The sequence below is a fragment of the Ascaphus truei genome, chromosome 14 (assembly GCF_040206685.1).
Source record: "Ascaphus truei isolate aAscTru1 chromosome 14, aAscTru1.hap1, whole genome shotgun sequence".
Taxonomy (NCBI): Eukaryota; Metazoa; Chordata; class Amphibia; order Anura; family Ascaphidae; genus Ascaphus; species Ascaphus truei.
In genome coordinates this window covers 31,435,664-31,455,101 of record NC_134496.1, presented here as the reverse complement: position 1 = coordinate 31,455,101, position 19,438 = coordinate 31,435,664, and the positions used below count along the sequence as shown (strand labels likewise).

General features: G+C 41.4%; 1 protein-coding gene across 2 annotated transcripts in view; it reads right to left on the bottom strand.

The window, feature by feature from the left end:
* Positions 1-19,438, bottom strand: part of STAG1 (STAG1 cohesin complex component) — a 144,186-nt gene that overhangs the window by 4,297 nt on the left and 120,451 nt on the right. For both annotated transcript variants that reach the window (XM_075570324.1, XM_075570325.1), the window contains exons 17-31: positions 16,817-16,909; positions 15,306-15,395; positions 14,190-14,393; positions 13,128-13,198; positions 11,766-11,853; positions 11,057-11,137; positions 10,494-10,586; positions 8,985-9,159; positions 8,049-8,188; positions 7,487-7,588; positions 6,127-6,275; positions 4,782-4,910; positions 3,464-3,672; positions 2,809-2,980; positions 1,158-1,268 (exon numbers count right to left, since the gene is read on the bottom strand). In XM_075570324.1, the coding sequence (XP_075426439.1) occupies positions 1,158-1,268; positions 2,809-2,980; positions 3,464-3,672; positions 4,782-4,910; positions 6,127-6,275; positions 7,487-7,588; positions 8,049-8,188; positions 8,985-9,159; positions 10,494-10,586; positions 11,057-11,137; positions 11,766-11,853; positions 13,128-13,198; positions 14,190-14,393; positions 15,306-15,395; positions 16,817-16,909 (1,907 nt within the window). The remainder of the gene's footprint in view (positions 1-1,157; positions 1,269-2,808; positions 2,981-3,463; positions 3,673-4,781; positions 4,911-6,126; positions 6,276-7,486; positions 7,589-8,048; positions 8,189-8,984; positions 9,160-10,493; positions 10,587-11,056; positions 11,138-11,765; positions 11,854-13,127; positions 13,199-14,189; positions 14,394-15,305; positions 15,396-16,816; positions 16,910-19,438) is intronic.

The following is a 19,438-nucleotide window of genomic DNA, read 5'->3' as shown; positions in this document are numbered from 1 at the left end:
CTCCCCCCCCGGCACCTCACCTCCCTCCCCCCCCGGCACCTCACCTCTCTTCCCCCCCCCCCGGCACCTCATCTCCCTCCCCCCCCCCGGCACCTCACCTCCCCCCCCCTGCACCTCACCTCCCTCCCCCCCTGCACCTCTCCCCCCACCTCCCTCCCCCCCGCACCTCACCTCCCTCCCGCCTCCCCCCCGCACCTCCTCCCCCCCGCACCTCCTTCCCCCCTTCCCCCCCGCACCTCCTTCCCGCCTTCCCCCCCCCCCCCGCACCTCACCTCGGCAGAGCAGGCAGGACTAGCACACTCGTGCAGTCCTGAGAGCAGGCTCGAGGAGGAGGGGGAGGAGGGGGAGAGCGAGCTCGCAGGCAGGAGAGGGGGAGAGGAGGGGAGAGCGGCTTGCGGGCGGGAAAGGAGGAGAGGAGGAGGGGAGGAGGGGAGAGCGGCTCGCGGGTGGGAGAGGAGGGGAGAGCGGCTCGCGGGCGGGAGAGGAGGGGGCAAGCAGGCTTGGCAGGGAGGAGGACAGGGAAAGCTGCCGTATTAATTACTGCAACATCCTTTTAACTGACCTCCCTGCCTCACACCTACCTTACAATCTCTTCAAAATGCTGCTGCTCGAATCATCTGCTCTTCTACTCATCTGATTCTGACCTCCTGAAATCACTCTGCTGGCTTAATATTAATCTTCAGATAAAACTACAAAGGGATCCTGGTTTCCTTTCAAGGCTCTGCACGCCTCTGTACTTTCATTCGTCTCATGAACTCAATCCAAGGATCTCATCTTTGCACCTTTTACCGATCTCTCCCTACCTATGGAACGCTTTCCCACTCAATATCAAATCATTTCTATATTCCACCTGAACATTCACCTCTGAAACTAATCTGATTAAATTATGTACGCCTACACTACTGACTACAGACGCACTTGACCTCTCTGTCTTGTTCTTTTAATAAATGCACTCCTGGTGGGTCCAAGTCTCCCAACATCCCACTTGGATTGTAAGCTCTCCGGTGAAGGGTCTCCTTTTACCTTATGTTGTAACTTACTCGCTTGCTCCTATCCCAATTGTTTGTACTTTAGTTTCCCTGTGTAATAATTTTGTAAAGCGCTGCATGTTGGCGCTATATAAATACAGTTATACATAGTGCAACCTGGCCACTTACACTGCGTGTCTTACGCCGCTTCGCACTTTCATGTAGCTCATGGATGTTCTGTCCTTTCGATTGAGGTCTTCTAATTTTTGCTGACCCAACCAGGACATCTGCATCTGGGGACTAGTAAAACAAAGGCCACATCAGTCACAAGGCTTCCCATCTTTATGACATCACAGGCATGTCACCTACAAGTTCCGGTTTAGAATGTCTTCATGAACACACATTTTCTCTTAGTTGTTTCAAAGATGAATTTTCTGTACAGCATCAGGCTATAGTTAATATACAAATATAGGATTGGATCCAGGTGAGTTCAAAATATAAACAGATGTGGTGTCATATGAACAAAAAGCTACCGGTATGGAATATAAACTGTACATTTGGATGGACACAAACGATAAAAAGACCAAGAACTCCGAGGGAGGGTCTCCCTTTGTCTTACGTTATTTACTCACTGCTCTTTTCCCCACTGTTTGTATTTTATTTTAAATGTTTTCTATATTTTGTAATGTGTTGCATACACTGCTAAAGTTAATTAAAATAAGAGTTAACATTTTAAATGTAAAACATTTTTACGTTCACTATAAAAGTGAACCTGTGGAGGAATTGTGTGATCATGAGCTGGTTTAGAATATTTATTTTTCTCAAATACACACTAAAATAATTGTACATAAAATAATAAAATGCCCGCAATAAAAGGTGCTAAATAAATTACATCATTAAGGAACAAATTCTGCCATCGTCTTGTCATGCTTAAAATAACAAAGTATTTTTCCAGCAGTTTACATGATTTCAGAATAATGGTTTCAGGCATTCAAAATGAATGTTATCTACAATTTAGGATAAAGAGCACTTATTCACAATAATATAATAATAGCATGTTCTTGTATAGCACTACTAGATTTCCATAGCGCTTTACAGAGACATTTTTGCAGGCACATGCCCCTGCCCCGTGGAGCTTATAATCTATGTTTTTGGTGCCTGAGGCACAGGGAGATATAGTGACTTGCCCAAGGTCACAAGGAGCCAGTCAGTGTCTTTACTCACTGAGCCGCTCCTTCTTCCACAAAACAAAGCTTAATTATTTTTGCATATATAAGGAATAGTTGGTTCCACAAAAAAATAATAATAAACAAGTCAGTGGTGGCTGGTGCTTTGTACCTGTAGGAGACTTAAGGTGCAATCACTCTAAAGACCAAAGTGAGCCAAACGGCAGACGCGTTTAAAACGAAGCATTTAGGTAATTGTTTAAGAGGTTACCGCAAGATGACCGACTGTTATTGTCAAAAAATTTTTTTTTTTACAGTACTTTTGAGTGGGTTATATTTTCTCTGGCTGCTTCCTGTGTGTGAGACCATTATGTGCCAAAACAGGAGTTTGCACAGACAAAGCCCCCCCACCTTTATTGGCTCTGACAGAAACAGGGTGGGCAAGAGGTTGAGTAAACACTTGATTGACATGCGACTCCCCCATTCAGAAGTCTATGAAAATAAATATCTTAGTTTTCACTTTGCTTTGTCTCAGAAAGAGGGGATTAGCAGCAACATTAATTAAGGTTAATAAATGGCATGTAAAATTACTTTGAGGTGAAATCATACACCATATTGGACAGAATAGTGGAGAAATATTATACTCCTTGGAGAAATAGCACGCAGCCACATACTTGTGTAAGAAATCCGTCTCCGAGCCGTGTTCTGACTCCTGCTCGGGTATCTGCTCTGGCATTTGCCGCGGGTTCTCCCTCAGTGCAGTCGATGTGAGTTGAGGTGTTTGAAGAGCTCCTGGTGTTTGTAGCGTGTCATTCCTGGTCACCCAGGAGCTGTCTATGCTCTCGTCTGTAACGCACACAAAAGATAGTGATTTTCACAGCATTTGCGTTTAGCCCGAAGCAAGATAAAATGAGAGGACAAATCCTACACTCCTTAGCTATTACTCAACAGATTAACATTACCCCTTGCAGAATGAAGACATTAAGGGTGTCAAGTAAAACAGTTGCAGTTTAAGGAAACCTCCTATTTTGGGGGGAGAAATGAAGGTTCACGATAGGTTGTGATACAGTTTAGAGATCTACACAAGTACTTCCTAGTTGAGGGTTGGAAAGCTCTGTTCACAAAATGTAATCCATTAAAAATTCATGGTCACTTAAAAAGGTACAACCACTACTAATGAATCTATAGGTAGTTTAAGGAAATGTGTAAGGTAACACTATCCTTCCTGCAGCAATGAAAATCACTATTTGTCAGCAGATATATATATATTGGTGCCTCGCTTTGCTGCTCCAAACCAGGGTTACACATTGCTGCAGTGCTTACACGTACCTTCTATCCCCCTTTTCTTGTGCAAAGGAGGCCGGCCTTTCTTACTCCTCACTGAGGAACTCTTGCTGTTACTCCCGCCGCTATTCACGGACACTCGGTCTTCATCTCCGCCAGTGACCAAGGAGTTTCTGTAGGAGATGAGGGGGAGCCAGACGTCCTCCCTCCTGTCCATCATTTGTTCAGAGAGGAACTTCTCCAGGTACGAATGCCTGAGGAAGAGAATAGTGCATTACTGACAAGGTCATGGGCCATGCATTCAACAGCATCTTACCATGTGTTCCCTACACAAATCATGTCATTGTTCAAGATGAGCGAAATGGTGACCAAAATCCAAGTCTTCTGTGGATTGGAGAGTTCCTTTTAGCTGCAAATTTGTCTCGAAAGGGCAGATTCATTTTTTTCCCTTCCCTATCACTAACAATCCGTCTGACGGATTCCAAATCCCTGAATATGGCTTTTGCTGGAGTGGATAGAGAGTAAGTAAAATAGGTCACTCCACTGCAGCCATATTCAGGGTCTGCCCAGCGGATTCTGGAGTTTGTAAGAATTCGGAATCGTATTTAACATTAAATCTGATGGCTGATTCCACAAAATCTGATGGCAGATTCAGATGTATCCAGATGAATTTTTTAGTGCCCAATCCACCTTGGGATTTTTGTGTGCGGATCGGATTTTGGAAAAATAAGTGCGAAAAATCTGCGGCTAAGAGCCAGCCGGTAACGTTCTTCCACAAACAGAGCTAGGCTAACATAGCACTGCAAACAGATCAAGACTACAGGAGAAAACAAGCAGATGCCTTTTAATTTACAGGCACACTATCAAACTTCATGTACCCTTCCTTGTGCTCTGCCAGGCATTTATCCAGGGTTTTAATCTCTTACGATACACCGTTCCTGTCTATGTGTATCCACTGCATGTGCTGAGGGCTGTATTAAATCCCTACAGCTTGCCATTTGGAAAGCAAAGATGTTTAGGAACAGCAACTGTAAGCGCTACATTTCCCATGCGAGAGACACCCTACAATCTGGCAGCAAAAGGGTGAATTTTATGTTTACAAGTTTTTAACTATTTAGAGCAGGATGAGCTTTGCACACAAGTACACATACAGACTCACATTTTATAGAACAAATCCATCCAGACAAGACAGTACTACACACATTTAAACACAAGCAGCAGCTGAAAAGGGGTGCAGGATGGATTTTTCTGCGTATGAGACCAGTACAATAACATCAGTGAAGACCCTTACAGGCTGAAGGGTGATGCACGAGGACGAGCCTTATCCAACGTGATAACATGTACTATTACAATGTACACTTACACAGTTTTCTTGTCCTGCCGCAGTAGTTTGGAGGAGAACTCACTCAGCACCTCCAGAAAAGCCAGGTTCAGAGGGGGGTATTCCATCCCTTTCGGATTTTGGTATTTAAAGGCAAACTCTATGCCATCTCTGTGTGCAACAGAAAGCAAACCGTTTTGAAGCCCATAGCATACGAACATACATGGACATTTTCATAAATCTCTTAGAATTTACAGATTTTACCCTAAATCTTAATAAACATTCCTCTTCTCCTACGTAATTCTGAATACAGTGGACTTTCCAGACACAAGCAAAATACTTTGTTCACTAAAGCAGGGAGATCTCAAACTTTCCATACCACTGACCACTTCAGTGTTAATAGTCGAACCACCATACTTGCACTTGGTTATGTGGATAAGTGGTTTAAGCACTTATTATATAGATCGGAATGAACACACAAATTCATTACTTTTGAAATGTGTGCGTATATGTAAAATTCTGTTTTCTGGTTGAAGAAGAATATGCCCTAGCAAGAGAGAGCAATTGACAATTAAAAAAAAAAAAAAAAAAAGTCTTGGTAAAACAGCCTAAGGCTTTGGATATATTGGCCGCGCATAGCGTCATGCGCGCCTGTCGGCAGAGCAATATGTGGACCAAGATCCACAGCGACAAGGAGGTGTGGCGTCACGAGGCTGGTTCACCGTCATTGGCTGAACCGCGCACGTAACCAGGCCGCCGCGTGATAAAAACAAATTCTCTTTTCTCCTGAAAACGCTGCCAAATATATGGCCATGGCCTAAGAAGCACGGCATTAATGTATGTGTTCGAAGTTTAAAAGGGACTGTACCAAGTCAGAATCTACACAGGATTCAGCATATTTAAGCAGACGGTTACAGTTTTGGGGTGATTCTCGTTCAGAGGACAGCACAGAATTTAGTTATTGGAAATCAGCAACGCGCTATTTCAAAGGCTGAGTTTATATGCTATTTTTTATCTTTTTTACATTAAATATAACACTATGGTGGTTGTGCTTTTTTTTTTTTTAAATAGAGTCTGTGTCACTGTTACGGAGGTCCAGCTGAGCCTTTCTAAAGAAAGAGCATCAGAATTGGAACACTGGCCAATTTGTGGTTAACCCTTACATTTGATATTTTTGCCATTTCACACATTAATAACCATTTTGTAGTGTCATTTTCAGTTACTTGGTTTTAATGATTCCATTGGGTAACACTTAATTAAGAATATTTTCATTTATTATGCCACATCACTTTTAGTTGTTTGAACGCCCTTCATTTAGAGGTTAATTTATAGGTTACTGCAAGTCAGAAGATACACTGACAGGAGAAGCAGGTTGACAGATACTTACTTGTGTAGTGTAGCCACAGCCTCCCTGGTCTTGATCTGATCCAGACCGAAGGTAAGTGCAAACCTGCGAGCCAGCTCCTTAATGCCACTGACATGGGCCGACGTCCTGTCCAGATGGGGACCTTGCTCCTGAACAAGCTCGTTGAACAGCTGTAAACAGAGACAGATGGAATAACAAAATAAACAGTGATTTACACAAGTATGCATAGATCTTCACAAAGGTCAGGCACCAGTAAAGAAACTGAACAGCTTTAATATGTGCATTTCCACTAGCAGCGCTGCAGCAAAGCGACTGCACTTATTGCAGAAGACTGCTTCATACTGTACATATTGGTCTAAGACAGCTTACAGCCCATTGACGTCATTAAATATCTTCCAGCATAGAGAAGTGTTTAATGGCAGAAGACTGCTTTAAATGTGGCCCGTAGTCTCTTTTGGACGTTTTGGAAAATGTTTCTGGGGCCAAAATTCCAATTCTAAAGAAAACAACTGATTACACCATAAAAACAGCTGTTGTCGTGGAAAGAAAATTTCTGCTGGGAGTTGAAAGCTGCAATGATCAGAAGTTCTTACAGAAACCCAAAGGGCTTCTGCAAATACTTTACACAACATCCCTCAAAATAGAAACCACAGGATTTCAGAATGAACTGCATGACTTGGATGGCAATCAAAATGAAATAATGAAGCTAAGAACTATTTCAAAGCAATATTTTTTAATATTAGAATGCATACATTTATTACCCCAAATAAAATGTTTTAAAATTATTTTTTAAGACCAGCCAAAATAACTACTATAGGAGCATCAGGGATTGCAGAAGAAAGCTGCAAATGACCAACTGAAGTACCTCACTAATATTGTGCATTAATCAAAATACATGGAACACTTATTTGTGCAAAACTAATGTATTCCTGACAAATGTTTTCATTCCCTACTGGACCTCCACCAGTACCAACTTTATGGATTGGTAAAATACAGTAGCTAAACATCCAGGGTTTGTATAAATTTTGAGTATTTGTTCCAATTAATATACTAGTGCAACAATGTGGTAAGGATATTTGGGGGCGCTACTATACATTATTGCTTAATTATATCTAAGCACCAGTATAAATCCAAACAATTAACTAAAGAAAGTGTGTTAACAATAATAAAAAAAAACAAATAAAAAAATTAAAAGTCTGTTCCCGTACTTAAACTGTGAAAATGTAAGACAAAAGGGTCCCATTTTTAAGCACGGTTAAACCATTAAATTAAATGTGCTTGTAAGGTGCTCTATGGCACAGCTTTTTAGTAATCCTGGATAGGACCGTTGCATACATAACTCGCTGTGATAATTGACATTTAGATTTTTCGCTTCTATTACCTGCTGCAAACTGAGGATGAGGGTTTTGGCACATAGGATCTTGTCCATCTGTCTTGCTTTACTTAGTGTTTCTTTAATTATGTCACCATAGTCATTGTAATACTGCAGGGGGAGAAAAACAAATAAGGAAACCATCTGCCCTGGGCCATCACGTGAAAAAGATTTATTCCATGACTAGGTATGATATTTGGTTGATCTGAAGGTACGTTCATCTAACAGACGCTGATGCTCAACCCCCATGCCAAATCTATTTCAACGCTGTGCCAACTGTATTTTCCATTCACCCTTTAATGAAATCATTGTGAATGCAAAAGTCTACATTAGTCTTGACTTCTTAGTCTGACTTCTTACACTGGCAGATTGTTAGCAGCTCTCAAAAAGAACATCAGTAGACTGTTTTAAGTACCAGTGAACGTGTTAAAAGGGAATAAGAAGTGACCTCCATGAATATAAAAAAACTGGAGGACCTTTACTAGGAGCAGCTGCTTGCTATGAGTAAGTATCCCCAAGTTTATTTTTTGCCTATTTGCAGGAGAGATCCTCTGTCAAGGAGAGTTGGTACCTTCATGTAGTGCTTGAAGATATCTGCAGCAGCATGCATGTCTACAATGTCATAGATGATGAGTTTGCTGAAAGCTGCGAGCAGATTTCTCCTCTTGTGCAAGGCCTCGATTTTGTTGGCTTCATCTTCCTCATCTCCCTCTGAAGGTAGAAGGAGGCAAGCGTAAGAGGAAAAACACCGACATGAGAGATGACTCCACGACAGACTACGGTTCAGAAAGACGTAAAAATGAAAATCGTCAACAGGACAACAAGGGAGAGGTAGGGAAATGAAGCCCATATGCAAGTGAGCCATACTTAATGGGATTTTTTTCTAATAATGAGCTGCTTTACGTGTAATCCGCGTTAGCATATTCTGTATATTAAAGGGATAGAATGGAAAGAACACAGAATGATCTATTTTGAGAGCTCAAAATATAAGGGGGAAACAACAGAAATCAAGTAGGGGTCTGTGATTTCAGTAGCTACGGAAAGCAGACGGTAGAAATCAAACATGCCTTCAATGTCGTTCTAAAGTGAAGTGAAGCAGAAAAATATTTAATAGCTTAAAGTGGGACTGCTGCTCGAATAGGTCAAGTTAAAGCATGGCATGAGTAGGGAAGCATTTAGGAGGACCCTGGAACAGCAGCAATACAATCACAATGATTTACATCACTATTTACTTGGTCATCTATGGTGAAAACCTGAACATTAAATGTGGCCACTTTTCTAGGCGTCAACAGTACTATTTAAAAAGCAATTTTCCAGTCATGCAAGTGGCAAAGATTAGTTATTACTGCCTCAAACAGAGGACATTCCTAACGTACAGAGTGGTGTTAATCAAGACTATAATAGTCTTACAACCTATATGGTTTTAGATATTTGCATTGCTGGCTCCACTGACACTGAAGTGGTAAAACAAAGTCCCCCTCTTCCAACAGCCCTTGTTTGTGTTTACCCATGCTCTGGTTCTCATCGTCCTGATCAATGAAAACATGATCCATCACAAAGTTCAGGAGTTCGGACTGAAGTCCTAAGTCTGGATTGAACATCAGCGGCATCAGACCCTCCCTGCCGCCTGACGTTAGCTGGTGGCTAAAGATCATCAGAAGGTCGCATAGCAGCATGAAGGCCTGGTAAGAAAGGAAGTTTGCCTATTTTACTTTGAAGGTGAGATCAGCGTGACACCCTTTAAAGCAAATTATCAACCTTGGTTTTTTTTCTGTTTGATTTATTTAATTTAAAAAAAAAAAAAAAAAAGAAGGCTCTTTCACTTGCTCCACCACCAGGAACCAAGCAGTCCCCGATGTCTAGGGACCCTCCAAATACAGAGATATTTTCCCTCCTCCCTGACCAAAAAAAAAAAATATTTCCTCCCAGACAGAAAATATATTTTGCCATGCACAAACCTAGGTAGCCAACAGAAAGCTGCAACACGGTCATTAAGTTTGCCATTGGTGACTCAACGAACATATTAGTGTTTGGATTCAAACACTGCCACAAAAAAATTGGGAAATCGGGGGTCCCAATTCAGGTAAGCTTTTAGGAAGGATGGCTGCTTTAAAGCAGTACTGCAGGTGACGTTCGCTTTTTTTTTTTTTTTTAAAGGTTTGAAGCAGAATGTCTCTGGAACTGAACTGCGTTGATTTCTGTCACTCTCCACCCCGCCCCCCTGCTTCCTGAGATACTTCTCTGTGTAATCACATGGGCCAAAAGGAAGACACAAGGCATGACATTGTAGCTGCCTATTGGCCCGCAGGACCTTTAACGTGCCATATTGTGACCTAGCCAGGGCTCCTACAGAGGTAAGTATCTCAGGAAGCAGGGGGTCCCCGGAGCTGAAAAACAGTTCCGCTCCGCAGACTTTCTGCTTCAAAGCTATCAGTTTCTAAAAAAAAATTAAAAAAACTGTTGCCTGGAGGGCTGCTTTAAACCAGCCCTTTATTTCCCTTTTACACTTCTCTTGCTTTTCCCCAAGCCCCTGTCCCCTTAAAGTCACACGGCGTTTTGGAACACCGGTAAATTGCGTGCAGGAGAGGGGTATAATGGTGTGCTTGGGGAGAAAGACAGGCTTGGAGGTGTTTTAGTTTATTTATTGTATAATAAATGTAATACATTTCATTCGACATTAGAAATCACCTAAAACTTATTAATTGTTGCACAATTTTTAACTTGTTCATAAAAGAAATACATGTTCTATTGATTAACTAGAATATTTTGACGTTTTCTATTGAACAAATGTATCATTATTGTGGGAGATTTTCATTCGCGCCCAACTCGACATTTAATGTGCTCACTGGATCATATATTCAGAGTCAACCGCTGATATTTCTTTAATATCATTTCTCTCCCCCTTCCCAAAAATTTGATAAAACCTGTAATCCATTGGTATTGTTAGGTGCCAACTTCAATGAAACAGACAGGCATGACAAGATACCGTATTTTCTCTCTCTAGACTCCTCCCTACCTGCTCTTTCACAGGAGTGTTGACGTTGGACAGACACTGCTGACAGACAGCCAGGAAAGACTTCACCGTCTTCCTCAAAAGCAACATATCTTCCTGTAACGAGAACACAAAATGGACAAATAAGGCCAAATCCAAGCGTATCTTTCTGATGTTGCTACAGGAAGTAAATTACCGTCGCATAAATAAGTGTTAAAAGGAGAAAAACTAAGCGCTTTCTCAGATTGCATCTTTTTTAAACATGGAGGTACGGAGTATCTGTTCTGTTTTCTCTTTTTTAAAAGATTAGCTGAAACGTTACACCAAGTGCAAAACAAAAATGAGAAATAAAACATTTGATACAGATAGTGACTAGTTATACACCATTGGACTGATGGGTCTACTTTACAGAGAAACCATGAAAAGATAAGCAGACATTGTGCAATTTAACCACATGCAATACCTCAAACAAATAGCTATAACCACAGATCATGCATCAGTCACCTCCATAAATGGACTATTAGGTGGGATGTTTAAAACCCCTCTCATAATTCAGAGTGACCAGTATAATCATGCAAGTGACTTACTTTGGAAGGATTGCCATCTGTGAGTTTCACTAGCTGCCAAAGTATAGAGTAGTGAGAGCACTGGAGAGCCTGAACTACAATCTGTAACAAAGAATATTTCAGGCAAATAAGTAAATAAATGAACATATTGAGAAAAGTTGTGGTGCCTAGTATGTATGTATGTATGTATGTATGTATGTATGTATGTATGTATGTATGTATGTATGTATGTATGTATGTATGGGCTACCCAGCAGAGCCTTTTTCAAGCGATTCAAATATGGTGTGCTTCCCTTGATTTTTTTTTCTTCTATATTGCGCTTTAAGTATTGTAGCAGCACCCTATCCGTGTGTATGCAGTTCCATTAAATGTTATAGTTTTGCTTCACCAGTGTTGTGTTTTTTTTCTTCTTTTCTACTAGCCTTTGTGGTTTGCACCCAGGCAGTTAATGATTTTAGTGAAGTGTTTTTTATATTTTGGGTATGTATATACACCCCCACATATATAAATATATATGTGGATGTGTGGGGGTTTATGTACACATAACCAGACATTGTGTGCGCACATTGACAGTCCGTTCATAGCTTAAAATATGCAGACACCAAAAAATTAAAGGGACACTTCTCATCTCCAGAATACCCATTCCCTTCCACCGGGGAATTTGCCATTTCTTTGCTGAAAGAAAGACAGTATATGTATTAGCACCATGATCATTATGATGGACTAATACCTGCTCAGTCATGCCACCGTGCTCAATGCCAGTTCTCAGCAGCCGATAACAGTTTACAAATAGATCCCACTTGGTAAGGTCGTGAGCGCTGAAAGACATACACGTGTTGATGGTTACATTTGAAAGGTTGTCAGAAGAGGTTGCCAAGAAAAAATAAAACCCAAACCCCATCGATGCACATAAGCGCCATTCTGGCAGAGCAGGGGTTAAGGTGGCTAATAATCAGATTGGCAAGATATTGAACAAATGGAATACAATTATCCAGTAAAAGTGCTTTAACTCTTACATTGAAACAGAGAGATAATGTTCGTCCAACAGCAGAACCTACTTTTAGTTGATAAAATGACTAATACTTCTCTATAGCACCATTCGCTAACGCAGTGATGGATACAGTAGCACTATGAACAAATATTAAGAAAGCTACTTCATGGTACAATTCCGGATATTAGGATTTTTACGTTGGTGCCGCTTCCCAGGGAACATTTACATGCTTTCTGCAATAGCTATTTAAATTGCTTGATGTTGTAGCAAATTAATATCTACTAATAGCCTACTGATTGAACGTACAGTAAAAGTCTGCTAAGAACTTAACACAGATGCTAGCCCAGGTATGGGGTGCATTACCGGAGTCCTTATATAACCCTTACGATGGCCGAAGACTGGTGGACACTAGAGCACTGCCGGTCTTCCAGATCGCCACCTCGTGCCGCTTGGGGTCACGTGCCAAGGGCTCCCAGTAAGGGTTAATAAATCTGGTAATTTAGGTCACGTGCCAACAGCTTACGAAGCAAAAAGCGATACTACTTTTCTTAACCCAAATCTGACACCTACAGGTATAAGCATTTTTAATGTATTTGTTTAAAGTGAGACATGTGAGGGATTTGATTTTCACTGGCTGCTCTTTTTTTGTGTGATCAGCAAGTGCTTGTACAGCCCCAGTCCCCACCTCTCCTTATTGGTGCTCTGATAATGATAGGGTGGGAAAAGGGGAAATAAAACACTATTGTGTTGATTGCACCTTTAAATTAGGTCACTTATTGCCTGACATGTCCCAAATTAAAAAGGAGCTTAGCCGCTATTTTAATTTTGGGTTGGGGCTCAATTCTTAATAGTGTAAAAATATGAGCTGAGAAAAAAAGAAGCGGTGAAATCAGACACCGCATTGTACAGTATGGTGAAGAATAAATAAGCTGCAGTGGAACTGCACCGTAGATCATGATTTACAAATAACTATTTAAATAAGGAATGACATGGGGAATCTCTACGATAAGGCAATATGGGGACGTAGTAACGAACAGCCTTGTAGGAGGAGAGCGGGACGGCCGAGGCAACAATTATCTGTCACAAGACAGACTGACTCACTTGTGAAAGCAAGTTAAACGTTTCAACGAGGCGAGCACATTGTATATATCATCGTCATCTGCTTCTTCTGCCTAGTGGGGGGGGGAAAAATGTATTAATAAGGTCATCTTAAAATATAATCTTCATTTACCAACCGAATTCCTTACACACCATTTTATCTAGACCGAGTTACAAGGAAGTAAATGAAATGACCAACTGGTAAAGAAACCGTTTAAAAGAGCCGTTCCTCTCATCAGCTCCCACCACTTTTTTTTTTTTTTTACAACATAGGTGGGAAACAGGGGGTCCCCCAAGCTGAACCCCATTAAACTCCGCTCCAGGAACTCCCTTATCTGGGATACATAACGGGAGCGCAAGCTCCAGGCAAATAGAAATCCGTAAGATGTTGTAGCTTACTGTTGACACGTGTAACACGGGAGATTTAAACCGCTATATTGCTTACCCTGGAGATGGGATTACGCTACATTTACACGTATGTATCTAAAGAAAAAAGGGGGGTCCTCTGAGCTGAAATTAATGCAGTTCAGCGCCCGCCGTAATGTATATGGGGGCTGGCAGGGGGGCGAAGTGATTGTATTACACCGTTTCCATTTACAATCACAGGGTAACGCTGTTCTTTGTTTTTACACACTATTAAAAGAAAAATGGATTTGACGGTAGCCCCTCTAACTTTCTGCTTTCTATGCATGTATAAAGAATATTTTTTTGTCCTCTGTCACTTTATATTAAAGCCTCTAAAACTACCGATTGGCATCAGTGTCCTTAAACATCTGTTACACAGTTAAAACAAACCCCAGTCCTTCTGTCAAACCATTTTTTATATCAATATTAAATAAAAATGCAGACAGCTAAAGTTGTGTGTTGTGGTGTTGTTTTAGGTCCCAACACTGTAGGGGATAACTAGCTGCTAAACGATGGACTACTTTTTTTGCTCCACTGTCAGGTCCCACTGACACCACAGGCGTTAATTAGCGGCAAACGACTGGTTATATACTGGAGATATGAGCACATGTATCACTGGGCACCACCTTCACATACAGATAGTAAGTGCTGGACAGATACCTCCTGTAGAAGTTCCTCCACCGAGTGGTTGAAACGGTCAACGAGCTCATCAATCAGCTGACTGTGTGCTACGTCAACGCGGTTCTGGATGGTGTATTCCTCGCTGCACAGGATGCTGTACGTTTTACTGCAGGCTTCCAACACGTCAGACTCTGTGTGCTTCTCAACAACAAACTTTATCTGCTTTAACAAGCTATCGAGGTGCTGAAAAAACGCAATGAGATTCTAGATCAGCTGTTTGAGAACAGGCCACTGTGGTAACTTCAATGTTTTTATTTTTTCATTCTCTCGCTGGGGTGTTATGCCTTTAAAGCAACAATTCCCCCAGAATCCTATATGAATTTAACTCATGTTCGTATCTTGCCTGCTGAGCATGGCTCCTTTTTCTTACCAATTTTTTTTCTCCAGTGTTAAAAAGCATGATTTTTTCTAATCTCTAGCCTCTGATGTTACCGTGGCAACCTCTAGACCAGCGGTGCGCAAACTGGGTGGCGCCCAACCCGGGGGGGATGGGAGAATGTCATGGGGGGGGGGGGGGCGCAGGTGGTTACAGAGGCCCCACGCTCTTCCCCGCGGCATTTAAATTAAATGCCGGGGGAGGCTTGAGGCCTCTGTTACTCACTTACCTGCTCTCTGCTGGGTCTTCGCAGATGCGCGTCAAATGATTATGTGATGGCACACGTCGCCATGGCAACGCGCGTCAAATGACGTGGCTGGGTCACTTGATGGCACACGACCCGCGACGTCATTTGACGCAGAGTCATTGGAGAGAGGGCGGCTCCCGGGCAGGGGGCGGCGCAGCTTAAGAAGTTTGCGCACCCCTGCTCTAGACTGTGATGGGCTTCAAAGAGCGCTTCATTTGAACCTCTGGACACTTAATATTTCAAACGCTCCAGAACGGGGCATCAGATTAAAAAAATAAAATCAGTGTTGGAAAAAGCAGGATCTCTTAAGAAAACAAAATGCCCACAAAAATGGCAATTAGCACAGACTTCAGCTTTAATGAACCCTTCCTTACAAAAATATTTATCAAAAGATTTCATTTGAAAACGTCCCATATAATTTGATGAACCTCTTGTATAAAAGTTGTACAGGGATTATCAAGCATTTACTTACTTTTTCCATTCTGCCGGTGCTATAGAGTTCTAGATCAAAAAACTGAGGGATCTGCAAGAGGTTTGCCACTTTCTCTGCATCTGCAGAGTACTGCAGACAAGAAAAGAAAATCGCAGAATAAATGTAGCGCGGGTGCAATCCGACAGTGACAAGCACTTAATTTCTCTGTTCAGAGTGAGTGTGCTCAGCCAGAGTGTGCTCAGCCAGAGGAACCAGTCGCTCAAAGCCAATAAACCATTCACTATTTGTAACTTACACACATTTCTCCTAATTCTATTGATAAATTGAAAATAGCCTTATCCCATCAATAAAATATGAAAATAAGACACCCAAACTAGGATTGTGGAAGTATACAGTACAGTATTGATTAAAAAAAAAGGTGCATTTAAACATCCATAAAATATCAAACTTTTCGGTCCACTGTGGGACACCACTATGAGAAAGGTCCCACATAGGTTTTTTAATGGATGTTTAAATGCACATTTTTTTGATCATCAATACTGTAGTGCAGATTCTCCTTCCAGAAACTTGGTTTGGACAGACCGAGACACACTATTAATATACAATCCATCTCATCACCATAAAAATTTTGCATCTTGCAGATAGTGTGAATTTCACTACTTTAATTACACACCTGTATATTTCCATAGCCTAAAACTATAATTTATACCATTAAGCCTTGAACAGAGGATCACAGACTTTTCTATTGCCGCAAAGTATTGTACTTCATTGCAAAATGAATGACAGGAATTTTATTTGTTTTACACTTGTTGTGAATATTTACATAAAATTTTTTTTTTTTAAAAATGGTACATTTTCTTAGTTGTCTATTTTATAATTTTTTTCAGAATTTTCAAATATTTTTTTTTTAAAGCAAAAATTACAACAGAAAACTGGCCACATTTTTTTTTTTTTAAGAACTCTAACTAATTCCCTTAAACCAGAGAAAAGAAAACAGTGTGTGTGGTGGTTCAAATTTTGCCAATCTAAAATTATTAAACAGAAATGGCACCAGAAAAACATTTCTAGAGCTACTCAAGCTAGAACTGTTGCGTTATATTTGGCTTTTTCCCCACACTTCTGCTACACTTCTTAATTAAACCCTTAACACTGCAATTTTGGAATTACCAGCCTTTTCTCAGTCAGGTATATTTTGCACTGACGTTTTTGCAGACCTATGCTCAAAGCTAACAAATACGTTTTTAATTGCAAAATCTCAAAACATTTTCACATAATTTCAACACCAAGGCGGGTTGAATTGCTCCCTCAGAATCAAAACATTTGCCAATCGCTTCAAACATTGTGTCGGTTGTCGCAGCCAAAAATGGCTGAATCATTGTTTCCAAAATCACGAACAAAAAAACAGCACACAGCAAGTTCTGTGGTGTGCGATATCGGTTTTCTTTTACAAACTGTTGGACACGCAGTCAATAAAATGGAACTCAGAACTCATAGCTAAATCTAGTACGTTATCCATCGTTTACTGAAAAAGTTGAAATGATGAGACGTACCTTGGAGACCAACATTGGAAGTGCCACAATGAAATACTCCGTCAGCTTATTCTTATCGTCTATTTGCATTTTTCTTTCCTTTGCAGTCAACACCTGGAATGAAAACATGTCTATATAAATGCCTAGTCTGATTTCTAGCAAGCTGGAAAATTAAGTAATGGATGTATACAATTACATCCCTGCAAACTGATAGGAATTGTAGTGTCAAAAATTGTATAGTCAAAACAGAACAGATTTTTTTTTCTTTTTGTCTGATGTGGCAACACTACCCAGTTTTTAATTCGGGCAGAAAACAGAATAAAAGCTAGTTTGCGTTGGTGTAAACAATTCTTTCCCCCCTTAACAATAATTATTCTCTCGTAGTCTCTCCATGACAGTGCATCACCATAGGTTTAGGTCACTCCCAGTAAGAGGAAGAGCAGGTCAGCTTACTAACACAACAGGACTGCATAGAGCAGTGTAAGCAACATAATATACGTAGAGAGCTACACAACCCACATATATGGTGCACAGGTAGAAGGGATCTTTCAGCCGTAGGTAGGCGCATCTCCTGACTCCAGTCAAATGTTTAATGCGGGAGTCCTGGTGAACACTGTCCCCGCTCTTCATACACAGGAACTAGTGATCAGCACAGGAGAGGATCAGGGCAGTTTTTATCAATGCGCTCAAGAAGCAGGGAGTAGCGACGATTTATGTCAGCAACATCTCTTCTTGCCCTGTTCCCTCTTCATTGTCTATTGCTGCAATACACTTAAGAATATTAATTAAGTAGTTCAACTTGAAGGTGGCTATGACACATTGATTCATGGGCTTCAGTATTGAGGTGGTAGGAATTCCACTAGATTGTTGGGATTCAGCTAATTTAACGATCGAGGGTGGCCAGGAGCATTTTATACAAAGGAGCAAAATTTGGAAAAAGATATTGTTGTCCCTTCAATAGGCTTTCACCTCAGGTACAAAGCAAGTGTCAAACCAGTCTTCAAAAAATGGCTGCAGTCACCCATGCTTTTCTATTAGACCTCCAATGCACTGGAAGTCCAGTTATAACATAGTTCTTTAAAGCGCTAAGGTTTTGCCAACTATAAATTAGCATAGGCTTTAGCTTTAAGGTACCAGAAGCATTGCGACCTAACAGAAGGTTATTCTATCTTTAGCTGGTTTGTAGCCAGGTATCATTTCTCCTCTCTTGCGATGAAGGTTCTTGCCGGCATCTTTTTCCAGAAAATACCAGTCTCATCCACATTAAAAATCTGATCCTTTAGGTAGCCTTCGTCATCAATAATTTTGGCAAGGTCGCGTGGATAGCTTTCTGCAGCCACTGCCTCTCCTTGCACGTTGATGTTATGTATATGTTAGACCTCTTCTTGAACCTATCAAACCATCCACAGCTCGCAACAAATTTTGCATCCTTTGCTGCCTCACCTTTTTTGGCCTTCAGGTCAATGAATAGGCTTAAGGCTTTACTTTGAATAATTGCCTGGTTACAGGAACATGGCGTGTAGTCTGATTTTCTATCCAAATTATTAAGAGAGTCCCCATGTCTGCAACAACGCTACTTCTGCAATAATTTTGTCTTTACTCTTCATGACAGTATAAACTGTCGTCCGAGTGAAGCCTAGCCTTCGGCCAATCTCAGCTTGAGAAACACCATCATACCGTTTAATCATTTTAAGCTTCATATCTAAAGTAATAGATTTCAGAGTATTTTTATCTGCCATTACGTATAATAAAATATACTGTACCGGAAAGAAAAAGTGATTAACACCTGGCAAGCTTGCAGCCCAGGTGGAATTATGAGGTGTTAATTAGGATCGTGCATAAAAAAATAGAAGAAAGGGCATGAAAGTGAAGTACATTTATTTGACTTTGATTTATTTGTGACTTTGGTTAAAACAAAACTGTAGTTGTATGCCAGCGTTCACAACTGTTGCCAATTACTATCCCTCCTTACTCAGGTCCTCGATCAGCTTGGCTTCCAGTGATTAAATTCAGCCTTTACTTTACTGTAGTAGCCCCGCTTGCGCACAGCTCCGGTACAGGTAGGGAGCCAGTTCAGGACATGCTGACAGGCGCATGCACAAGCTGCCGTTTGCCTATTGGCCGAGGGGGAATCAGCGTGTCACTACTACAGCGGTCTGTAGGGGAGCCTCAGTGCAAAGAATGAGAACAAGCAAGGAGGTGAGGGACTGGTGAAAGGTACGCACGCCACCAAGCAGCAGGGACAGTACTTCACCAATGGAAGCCTTGTGCCCCGGGACCGGAGGTGTAAGTTATGTAGATGTGTACATTTCCTTGTTTTTACTTTACGAATAGGATCCCTATTCATACTCCTAATAGTCTATCACCCCAGCAAGGCAGGGATCTGAGAGAAACCGGCCTCTCCCTCCCCGTTTATACCGCTGTCTCCGCTATTCGGCCATGGAAACCGATCATCGCTGTCCATTGGTGAGGCGCGCGCCGCCAAGCAGCAGGGACATAGCCTTAGTGTACGTACTCGCAAAGCAAGCGTACGTACAGAGGGGTATGGTACAAAAGAAAATATGTACGTACTCGCAAGTGAGTGTACTTAAAACGGGGTGTGTCTGTAGTTTATTATGTTGCTGTCCACGGAGGACATGGACG